The sequence below is a fragment of the Hypanus sabinus genome, chromosome 1 (assembly GCF_030144855.1).
Source record: "Hypanus sabinus isolate sHypSab1 chromosome 1, sHypSab1.hap1, whole genome shotgun sequence".
Classification (NCBI taxonomy): domain Eukaryota; kingdom Metazoa; phylum Chordata; class Chondrichthyes; order Myliobatiformes; family Dasyatidae; genus Hypanus; species Hypanus sabinus.
This window is the reverse complement of record NC_082706.1, coordinates 167,037,650-167,049,874: the sequence shown is the minus strand read 5'-3', so window position 1 is coordinate 167,049,874 and position 12,225 is coordinate 167,037,650. Positions and strand designations below refer to the sequence as shown.

Sequence of the window (12,225 nt, the reverse complement as noted above, 5' to 3'; positions counted from 1 at the left end):
AGTGCCCAGGATATGGATGCTGTTCCTTTACACTGACGTTGCACAGAAAGACTGTAGGGAATCAAGACAATGATAGAAAGACAAAGTATATCAGAAATAAGAGAAAATCTGCAGATGCTAGAAATCCAAGCAACATACACAAAATGCTGGAGGAACTCAGCAGGCCAGGCAGCATCTATGGAAAAAATTATAGTCGATGTTTTGGGTCAAGACCCTTCCTCAGGACTGGAGGGAAAAAAGAGCTCCAGTCTCTATACAGAAAAAGCATATCAGAAATAGCTTATGTGCCTATATATCTCTCTAAAGGTGTTGGAGCACAGCCATAAATATATCTAACAGCATGTTTAGTCAAACAAAATAACATAAATAAAGTAATAGACCATTCGACTATAAGACATAGGAGCAGAATTAGGCCATTCAACCCATCAAGCCTCTGCTGCCATTTCATCATGCCTGATTTAATGTCCATCTCAACCCCATTCTCCTGCCTTCTCTCCATAACCTTTGATGCCCTTACTAATCAAGAAACTATCAATCTGTTTTCACTATATACTTAATAACTTGGCCTCCACAGTTGTCCCTGGCAATGAATTCCATAGATTAACCACCCTCTAGCTAAACAAATCACTTCTTATCTCTGTTCTAAATGGACATCCCTCTATTCTGAAGCTGTGCCCTCTGGTCCTAGACTCACCTATTATAGGAAACATCCTATCCACATCCACACTATCAGGGCATTTCAATATAATTGATAAGGCTTCAATAAGATTTTCCCCTCATTCTGATAAACTACAATGAGTATAGGCCCAGAGCCATCAAACACTTTGATTCCCAGAAACCTTCTCATTAATCTCTTCTGGGCCCTCTACGATGCCAGCATATCTTTTCTGAGATAAGGGCCCCAAACTGATCACAATACTCCACATGTCATATTTCTGTTCTTATATTCTAGTCTTCTCAAAATGAATGCTAACATTGCATTGGCTTTCCTTAGCACCAACTCAACCTGAAAGCTTACCTTCAAAGAATCCTGCATGAAGGACTCTTAAGTCCCGTTGCAAGTCTGATTTTTGATTTACTTACCTTCAGACCTTTCAGCTTCCCAAGCGCTTCCTTCTTAATAATAGCAACTATTCTCCTTCTGCTTCCCGACACTCTTCAATTTCTGGCATAATGCTAATGTCTTTCATACTGAAGACTTTGACTCAAAATAATTACTAAGTTCATCTGCTGTTTCTTTGTCCCCCATAACTACCTCTCCAGCTTCATTTTCCAGTGGTCCAATATCCACTGTCGCCTCTCTTTTATTCTTTATATATCCGTAAAGAACTGTTGCTTTCTTCATTGATATCTTTGGCTAGCTTACCTTCATATTTCATCTTTTCTCTCCTTACCATCCTCGCCGTAGAATAATTCTTCATCTTTGGGATATATCAATCTTGCATCTTCTGAATTGCCCCTAAAAACTCCAGCAATTTCTTTTCTGCCATCATCCCTACTAGTGTCCCTTTCCAATCAACTTTGTCCAGCACCTCTCTCATGCCTCTGCAATTCCCTTTACTTCATTATAATACTTTTACATCTGACTTTATATTCTCCATCTCAAACTGCAGTGGGAGTTTTATCATATTAAAATACCTGTCTCCCAAGTATTTCTTTACCTTAAGCTCCGTAATCAAATCCAGTTCATTACACAACACTCAATCCAGAATTACCTTTCCCCTTGTGGGCTCAACCACAAGCTGGTTTGATAAGCCTTCTTGAAGGTGTTTTAGAAACTCCCTTTTTTGTGATCCAGCAACAACTTGATTTTCACAATCTGCTTGCATATTGAAATCCCCCATGACTATTGTAACTTTGCCCTTACTACATGCCTTTTTAAATTCTTGTTGAAATTTGAATCCCACATCCAGCTGCTGTTTGGGGGCCTGTATATAACTGCCATCGGGGTATTTTTACCCTTGGATGATTGTACCCATAAGGATTCTATATCTTCCAATCCTATTCCTTAAGATCTAATCTTATTTTTTTGTCAACAGAACCACCACACCCCCTCTGCCTACCTGTCTGTCCTTTTGATACAAGGTGTATCCTTGGATGTTACTATGATCTTCTTTCATCGACAACTCAGTAATGCCCACAATGTTATTCCAGTCAATCTCTGACTACACCACAAGATCACTTACCTTATTCCATATACCTTCAGTTCTGTATTCATCACCCTTTTCAATTTCAACACATCCCACTGACTACAATTTTGCCCCATCATCTGTCTAACCTTCCTCACAGTCTCATTGCACACACCATCAACTTTTATACTAACTGTTCCATTCTTAGCCCTATCACACTGGTTGCCATCCCCTGACAAAGAGGGTAACACGTTAGGGTAGTTGTCAGAGCAATGCTTTGCAGCTGCCTGCAGTAAGATCGGGGTTTCATTCTCACTGCTGTCCACAAAGATTCTGTACATTCTCCTAATTACCGTATTGGTTTCCTCTGGGTCTTCCAGTTCCTTTTCACATTCCAAAGATATACGATTAGGGTTAGCAAGTTCTTGACATCTATGCTGGTGCCAGAAGTGTGGAAAAACTTGCGGGCAGACCAGCACAATCCTTGATAATTTGTTTTGATGCAAATGACACGTTTCACTATGTTTCAAGGTGCATGTTACAAATAAATCTAATCTTTATCTTTCATCTTCTACGGGCTGGTTCTGGCTTGCTGATAAGCTGTTGGTGACATAGTTAAATTACTGTATATTAGCAGTTAACCAGATATATTCCATACTCCCCTGTTCTATCAAATCTTTAGCCATATAACCAAATTAACTATTGCAGCTTTTGACTCCTACCACTTTCTCATCCAAGTGATTCATAAAAACCACAAAGAGCTGGAGTTTCAGAACAAATCCCTGCATGACACTCCATCTACTGCTACCGTCTGTTTTCTGAGGGCAAGACAAATCTGAATCGACACAGCCATGTTTCCTTGGATCCCAAGCCTCCTTACTTTCTGAAAGGGCTTACCATGGGGAACTTTTTGAACACCTTACTAAAAATCCATATATTCCACATCCACCGCTCTACCATCATCAATTTGTTTTGTTACTTCCCTGAGAAAGTCATTCAGGTTTGTGAAGCATGAACTGCCCCTAACAAAGCCATGCTGACAGTCCCTAATCAGATTATGCTTCTCCAAATGGTTGTATGTCATTTTTCTAAAAATCCTCTCCATAACTTTGCTCACCACTGATTTAACAATCACTGTTCTATAATTTATAGGATTATCCCTTTTACCCTTGTTTTATATTTTAGAGATACAGCCCTTACGGCCCTTTAGAGCCTACTGCTCAGCAGCTGCTGATATTAACCCTAGCCTAGTCACGGGATAATTTACAATGCCCTGTATGTGTTTGGACTGTGAGAGGGGCCCAGAGTACCCAGAATAAGCCCAATCATTCCACAGGAAGGACGTACAAGCTCCTTCCAGAGGATGCCAGGGTTGAACTCCAACCTCCAAGTCTCCCAAGCTGTAATAGTGTCACACTAACAGCTATACCATGGCACTCCTGAGATACAATTGCAGCATATAAATAGATAGCTAGATAGGAAAGGTATAAAACCATACATGGAATTATAAAACCATATATATACCATATAAAGGTATAAAACCATACATGGGGCAAATGGAATTAGTGTAGAAAAGGCATCAACATTGGCATGGATGAAGCAGGCCAAAGGGCTTGTTTCTGTGCTGCGTGCTTCTATGTTTCAATGATTCTGTGCGTCCGGCGCTGGACTACAGAAGTCCTTAAACTAGGGATCAGATGTACAGAATATCCAGCACCTTTGGTTCTACATATGTCATGGATGGACGCCAAATGTTGCTTGGTCCCACTCAAGTGAATGTGTCAGTAATATTGGATGAGAAGTTTACAGTTGTGTATTTTTATGTTAAAGTTAATGTATCTAGTTCACTTCTGACATGCTAAAGCTATCTCGGCACTTCTTGCTTCCGTAATGTCTTAAACAATTTAAGTTTTCTTTAATTATATACTTTCGAACTGTTTTAAAATATTGTCACTAATCAGAGGCAATTTAAAATCATTCAAAGTGAATGGATTGTGTGCCAAGTCTAGGCAAATATTTATTGAAAGTCCAAGGCAACATGTGAGAACATTCCACAGTCTTCTTGGGTTTTCACTTCCTTAAGTTTTGAAATGGTTGATCTGGTGTTTTCTTCATTTTTCAACACCATGTCATTGCCTTTAGTAAGGTTCTTGCACAGAGCATCTTCTGTTTTTTTTTATTCCTTTGCAAAGAGTTGAACAGAGGCAACTTGATCTACTTTTCTACAAGTACTTTAAGAAAAGTTAAATATTTTCTTTCCAACTTACTAGATTCCTCCAGAATCTAGTCATTTCTTCTTAATGACACTGTTTTGGAAATCCTTTCTTTAATCTTAGGATTTCAGGAGATTTGATCAGTACACTTTTAGTAATCAATCGTATTGGTATCTCTTTTCCTGGGCAAGTAAGCCTTTTGTCATGCCTGGTCTAATTCTGATGACTTGTACAGGATCAGTTTAATGGTATTGATTTCCATTGTTGTGCATTTAAAACTGCACACTAAAACATTAGGTACAAATGCATTATTGCTAATGCTTTTTAGAGTATTTATTACAGGTTATGAAACACAAAATTCAAGGTGCTTTTCTTATGGCCTCATCCACCTGTTATAACCACTGATATTGCACCTGAGAAAATATCAAACAATTTGGCAAAAAATTATTAGAATGGTTTAAAGTTCTTGCTTCAATGACACAAAATAGAAAATCACACAAGGTATCTCTAAAAATACGAGGAAATCTGCAGATGCTGGAAATTTAAACAACAACGCACACAAAATGCTGGTAGAACACAGCAGGCTAGGCAGCATCTATAGGGAGAAGCGATGTTGACGTTTTGGGCCGAGACCCTTTGTCAGGACTGAAGAAGGAGGGGGCAGGGGCCCCATAAAGAAGGTGGGGGAGGAGGGTGGAAAAGCAATCAGAGGAAAGATCAAGGGGTGGGGGAGGGGAAGCATGGGGAGGATAGGCAGGAGAGGTGAAGAAGGAATGTAAGGGGAAAGCACTATGGGTAGTAGGAGAAGGCAGAATCATGAAAGAGGTGATAGACAGCTAGAAGAGGAGACAGAGTGAAAGTGGGATGGGGGAAGGGAGAGGGAGGGAATTACTGGAAGTTATGTGTTGATTTGACCAGAGCATCTGCAGTATACTTTGTATCTTCTATTGACTGGTGTTTCACTGAAGCTCCTAGTCACACTCCCTTTATGCTTGTGCCTTCAACCTGATTCCCAGATGGCAAGCAAGTCATATGTTGTGCTGCACCTCCCTCAGTAAAGATATGATGGCCCGTCCCCAGAAATATTTTGAGAGCATGTTAACTTCGCTCATATGGGTTACCAGCTGTAAAAGAGCATAAATCTTTGTGAGTATCTCTGACAATCCATAAATTACAATTTTAAAATATCAGATTTTTTGAAAATTAAAATTGAAACTAAAATCACTGGAAAACAATGAAAAACTTTTGGATGTTTTAAAATAATCTTAATTAAAACAATCATGAGAAAATGATCTTCCTCCCTGTTACTGTATTTTCTCCATTAGGATGAATGAGGCCACGATCCTGTGGCATCTAATCTGGCACAATCTGTCGGCACATTTTCCAGTCTGGAAAGCCAGCAGATGCTTGCATTCTTCCATGGTTTTTGTGGGGAATCTAATAGTAGAGCACAGTGTCCAAAGTACAGCATTCAGTCGAGAGGAAGCTTGGGAATTCTACATTTTCCACACATTTATATAGATAGAAGTCAATGGTTCTGAACGGATCTGCCATCTTTTAAGCAAAAGATCTGTGCTTTTGATACACTGCTTGAGGCAAGTACATGAGCTTATTCAAAATCAGACTTTTAGAATGCTTCTTATCATTGCTCAGATTTTCGGTCTGCCTTGATGGGCCTCATTTTTCCACATGGAACGCTTTCATTACACCAAATATGCCAGGGTGCTAGAAAATACTTGCAGTGATATTTAATAATTGAAAATTCTAATTCCTGTGTAATAGTGAATAACAAGACAGCCTTACTGCACCCATATAATCTTTCCATTTTCACTCAAAGAATACTGTATATTGTTACGTTGTCGTCGTCTGAATCATTAATGCCTAGGTGGCACATGGGGCCTCCACAAGGGTCATATTGTTATGTGCAGAATTATATTTGTTTGCTGCAAATTCTCTCAAGATTGTGACCATGTCCTCTGAATCCATGCATTTAAACTACAGTTCCTGGTTTTGTGTATGGATGCTGAAGTAAAGCCCATCAACTTTTAAAAATCAACTGGACAGACATATAAATGTTCTGTACATTAAATTATATGCAACATAACTGTTTCCTATAGAAACTTCAGAAGACAATCCATATGTGAAACTGTGGGGAGCAGGACCACCTAAGTGGATTAATTTCCTTCTGTGCAGACAGTATATTATTTGATTATGAAATGGCCAGGTGGGGTGTCTCCATTTGACATGCTGCTTTTATTTTACCTCATAGGATTTTTTCATGGCCACAGCATATGCATTTAATTTACAGAATCGAATTTCTCTGGTTAGCTCTTTGCATCATCTATTCTGTGTAAACAACTCACGTCCCACAGAGAAAAGAATATTTAGTCTATTTAAATGTTTAGTTTTGGAAACTAAACCTGATACTCCAGAGAAAATAACCCAGGATTATCCATCCTTTTCTTGTACCTAATACACTTCAATCCTCACAAACCTCTTCTACATCTTCTCAATAGTGTCCACATCCTTCCTACAGTGTGGTGATCAAGATAGAATATGTTTCTGCAAATTTGGGTTAATCAAAGTTTTATAGAGCTGTAACGTTCATATCTGAGATATATGCAGTTTGATAGGTTAAGTGGCCACTCTAAATGACCCATCTCAGAGATATGCAGGTTGATAGATTAAATGGCCACTGTAAATGAGGGCAATTCACAGGAATGTGGGGAAATAAATTGGGATTTGTGCAGGATAAGTGCAAATGCATGCATGGTGTATTCAGTACTGACTGCATTATGATACTATGACTATGAAAAATGTGATTGCAGAATATGAAATTTAAACCATAGTTTTGCAAATATGATATACAAAATGGCTGAAAGTACAAAGGTAAATGTTGCCAGGACTGGAGGGCTCAAGATATGAGAAGAGACTGGAAAAGATGGGACTGTTTTCCCCAGTGTGAAGAAGGCTGTGGAGTGAGTTTATAGAGGTTTATAAAATCATGATAATGTGGTCCTTTTTTCCCAGAGCAGGGCAGCTAGAAATAGAAATAAAGGTTTAAGGTTAGAGAGGACTATAAAGGCAGATTTTTTCACACAGAGATGGCTGGTATTTAGAATGAATAAGTTGTAGAGGTGGGTTTAATTATAACATTTAAAAGACATTTGGACAGCTTCTTAGATAGGAAAGCTTTAGAGAGAAATAGGCCAAATGCAGGCCAACGTGCCTGGCACAGGAAAGCACCATGAAGGCACTGTCTCTGAGTTGAATAGGTGTATACCCCAACAAACCTACTCTTTGTTTTCTGTGACATAAACAAATGTACTGATTCTTTGGCATTTGCATTGATAATCCCTAACACTGTAACAGTGGATGAGGCAAACATCCTGCAGAAGAAGCCAAAATGATTATCTGATTCAACTGGCATCACAGCTTTCTATGTTTATGATCTTGCTGTGTCGATCTACTGATTAGAGTTTCAGAATTGAATGTCAGACAATACACTTCTTCAGTGGGATTATATGTTTCAATTCTATGAATATCATGAGTGGGAAAAGCATTTCCTTATCAACCTCATTCAGGAAGAAGAATGGCAGAACCTTGAAGAGCAGAATGAGCCCAGTGGTGCATCCTATTCCCCAAACCACTGCCTAGCTTCAAGTCTCCCTCAGACAAGGTCCCCTTTCATCGTATCTGGTATCTCCCACACCCAGCATTTGAAAGAATATATTTTTCCCCCTATGATAATGAGTAAAACAATTACTATAGTAAGTTCAACCAGAGCTCACACTTTCACACTGAACACCTACTCTAATGTGGCTTTACGTATACTTGGGTAAATGGAGTGTATATTGAGACACAATGACGATGAATATAGCTACTATTGTTATATCATATGAAAACAAATCAGTGTTTGTGGGGAAAGACGTGCTGAGCAAATCAAACTAAACTGCAGGTGTGTTTTCAGCCTTGTGCCCCATAAGTCATACCTTAGTGCATTGTTGGAAAAGTGTAATAATATTTTCAAAGACCATTCCATTAGCATAACAGGAAACAATGTTCACAAATATGAAAGTACCAGAAAAAAGCAAATCTAGCAAATAAACAGATTGTTCTTTAATACAGCATTGAATAGGCCCTTTGGGCCCCTTGAGTCATGACACCCAGCAACCACTGACAACCCCAGATTTAACTGTCTGATTTGCTAGTTACAGTGACTACTTAACCTTCTAACTGGTACATCTTGGACTGTGGGAGGAAACCAGAGTAGACTGTGGGAAGGACATACAAACTCCTTACAGAGAAGGCCGGGATTGAAATTTGAACTCTAATGCCCCAAGCTGCAATAGCATCGTGCTAAATGACACTATTGCATTCAAAACTTTCTGAAACAAGTTACTGGATTAGGTTTATCATTGCTGTTCATTGCATGTATTGATAAAATACCTACATCTCACTACTGTCTTCACAAAAATAAGTGGAGTCTTACACCTTTAACCGATGACATTCTGTTCTTTATACGTACTCCACTGTGATCCTTGCTGATCTTCAGAGTGTATGCACAACAATGTAACAATAGCATAGGCATTTTGTTTAACAACACAAGGTCTCAAATCGTCTTGCCGAATACATAAATATCCTCTGAATGTGTGTTGTATAACTTCACAATGCAGACAGAATCTTTATAGCAACCACTTCTAACATAAAAATTGTTGCCTTTAAATTCCATTAAGTTTCCTTAATTACCACTTTTACATTCAGTAGTATTTTCAAGGAATCCTCAGAACTACATGTACATCTTTGAGTCTAGTCTCCCTTTCTGGTTTCTACAATCCCAGCATGACTCCATCCCAGCTGATTTAAGAATTCCACCCCTACCCTCCCTTCCCCTACTGCTGGAGCTTGCTCTTTCACTTCCTTATCCTCTAATACTTGAGAGACAACACCACAACAACACACACACAATTAAATTGCAAACAGTAATCTAGTCTTTGCTTGGTCACAGTTTGTTGAAACCCAACCCCATATTATAATACAATAAAAAGTAAAAATACTCTACGTGCTCAACAAGTCAGACAGTTCTGTAGACGGATAAAGAGATAGGATTCCAAGTTGATGTTGAATTTTGATTTTGGGCTGTGTTTTGATCCTGGTTTCTGTGGTTGCCTTTCTGCACTATCTTCACTGATATCACACTGGGGATCTGCCAAGACAGACTCCCAGTAATATTTCTATGTATGGCATCAGTGTATTAAGCAGTCTAGATCTCAAGGACTGTTCTTTCTTCACTTACTGTGACCGTGTTGACTGTTTACATCTCTACTTTATTGTAGCAATGAATTACACATGAAGAATGACATTCGGCTGAACTTACTAGATGATGGTACTTTAATGATCCAGAACACACAGGAATCTGACCAAGGGACATACCAGTGCATGGCCAAAAATGCAGTGGGAGAAGCTACAACCCAAGGTGTTTTACTCCGATACTTTGGCACTCCAAGTAAGAAATTATCCTCATTAGAATGTTTTTTTTCCATTTGTAATTGCTCAGTACTTTCCACCTTTTATTTCCATTCCCATAGCAACTGCAGCTTGTGGGACACTAATTTATTTTATGCGTTGTTTTGAGATTAAACTATAGTTTAGTTTTAAGGTCCAGTGTCCTTGTACTGGTTTTGTAATAAAAGCATTAAATAAAAGTGTTAAAGTCTATGTTCAAAACATTATTTCCTGATGGTTTGTGGGTGGGTTGTCTCCCCACAGTCCATTGAGGCAGGACCTCTTAATTTATATTTTTTTTAGAAAAACATCAGTTTAATCAATGTGAGATGTGATTTGGATCTGTTCCTTATGAATTCTCCTGTTGCCTGTGAAAACATATAAATTATAATCCTCTTAAGGTCTCATCACAGCAAATTAATTTCTTCTGCCTTTAGAAAAACATGAGACACTTGTGAGGGGGAGCAGGGAAGAATGGTTGATAAATTTCCATGGTGGTCCCCGGTCATCTGGCATAACAGAGAAATGCCTTAAGTGAATTTCACTTTTTTGTGAATTCCTTGGATTGCCATTGAATATATATGCAGGCAATTAAGGGGTCCTAATGGAATTTTGTGGCAAAATTTGTTCATGTTAGCACCAATGACTGCAGTTACCCGAGAGGATTATGTTGTGGTACGATTAGATATTTGGCATCTTTGGTAAGCTCAACTCCAGAGTATCCTAAAACCTGGTACTTTTTATAACTGAAGTGAATTTTACCTGTAGGCTTTTACATAGCTCACATTTCAGATTGCACTCTTAAGACTTGACGATTTCTCTCACAGGAAATAAAATAATAGCAGAAGACGTAACTTCAGTAATAATGCCCGCATTTTAATAATTTAAAAAAACCTTTCGTTTAAAAGTATCTTCCATCTGTCATTCACGGTGTCCCAAAACATTGTATAACTAAGCGAGCAGCAAACAATGTGCGGGAAGAGCTCAGTGTATTGAGCAGCATCTGTGGGAGGAAAGAAATTGTCAGCGTTTCAAATCAGAAACCGTGCATCAGGATTGAGAGTAGTGTGGCGAAATGGCCAGCATTAGGAAGAGAAGGGAGAAGGGAGTGGTAAGAAAGGATCCCGAGGTGATTGGTGGATTGGGGAAGGGTGTGAGATGACAGGCAGGTAGTGCCCTGCGGGGAAGGTGTACTGTGAAGGAGCTGGAAGACTCTGGCAGGTGAATGGAGAGAGGAAAAGAGGGGAAAAAACAACAGATGGAACAATATGCGGGTAAAGAAGTGTGATGATGGGACAGAGCAGATGAAGTGAGATAAGCGGGAGAACCAAAAGCTATCAGAGTTGGAATCGTATAAGTAAAGGAGGTGAGAATGGAGTCCATTGAGGGAAAGGTGGACAGCACTTGGATCAAGATGGGGGATAGATGGGGAAACCTGTGTGTGAAGTGGCTGAATGCAGCCAGGAGAGGAAAGTAGATGAAGATGGCTACAGGCAGGTTGATGGAAGAGTGGGTAAGAGGAGGAATGGAGCATGAGAAAGGAGGTAAGGAGAGGGAGAGGGGAAAAGGGGAGGTTCCCTAAAATTGGAAAATTCATTACTCCTGCTTTTGGGTAATGAACTACCCCAGTGGAATATACAATGTTGCTTCTCCAATATGCTCTGGAGAAGCTACTCTGTTCATTTACTTTCTGACTATAGAGATGCCCGAGGATGGGCATGTCAGTGTGACGATGGGAAAGGAAGCTGAAATGATTTGCGAATGGAGTTATAGAGTCACAGAAAATACAGCACAGAAACAAGCCCTTTGGCCCATCTATTCCATGCTGAATCTCCTCAACCTAACCCCATGGAGCCTGGGATCATCATTGTTCTCCTCTACATTGATGAGTCCAAGCACAAAGTCAGTGACCATTTCAGAGAACTCCTATGCTAGTTCAAACTGGGCTGGGCTGTTTACAACCCAATGTTATAAATGCTGAATTTTCAAATGACGTTTTTCCTGCTCCCACCCTTCCCTCACCCCGTCTTCACCGTCTCCCCTTCCGAACATGTAGTCCGCCTATTGTTGTCCCCTTTCCCGCAACCTATTTCACGAATTGTTCACTCATGTTTGTTGCCTTTCCCCTCCTGGTTACATGCAGCCACTTCATACACAGGTTTCCCCAGCCCACACCCATCTGGTTCTAAGTGTCGTTCACCTCTTCCACAAATCTTCCATTCTCACTTCCTTATCTGAATCCAGCTCTGGTAGCATTTTGTGTTCCAGCTTATCTTCCCCCACCCTGCCCCCAGTCAGCTCTCTTTTAGTTGCACACTCTACTCACCAACCTTGCTCCAAATGCTTTTTCTCACTTTTTCTGCCTCTGGCAATCATTT

The 12,225-nt window shown here is 39.6% G+C and overlaps 1 protein-coding gene across 2 annotated transcripts in view; it reads left to right on the top strand.

Annotated features, from left to right (window-relative positions):
- The window catches only part of LOC132399901 (peroxidasin homolog), a 479,222-nt gene that overhangs the window by 299,661 nt on the left and 167,336 nt on the right, over positions 1–12,225 (top strand). For both annotated transcript variants that reach the window (XM_059980804.1, XM_059980814.1), the window contains exon 9: positions 9,679–9,848. In XM_059980804.1, the coding sequence (XP_059836787.1) occupies positions 9,679–9,848 (170 nt within the window). The remainder of the gene's footprint in view (positions 1–9,678; positions 9,849–12,225) is intronic.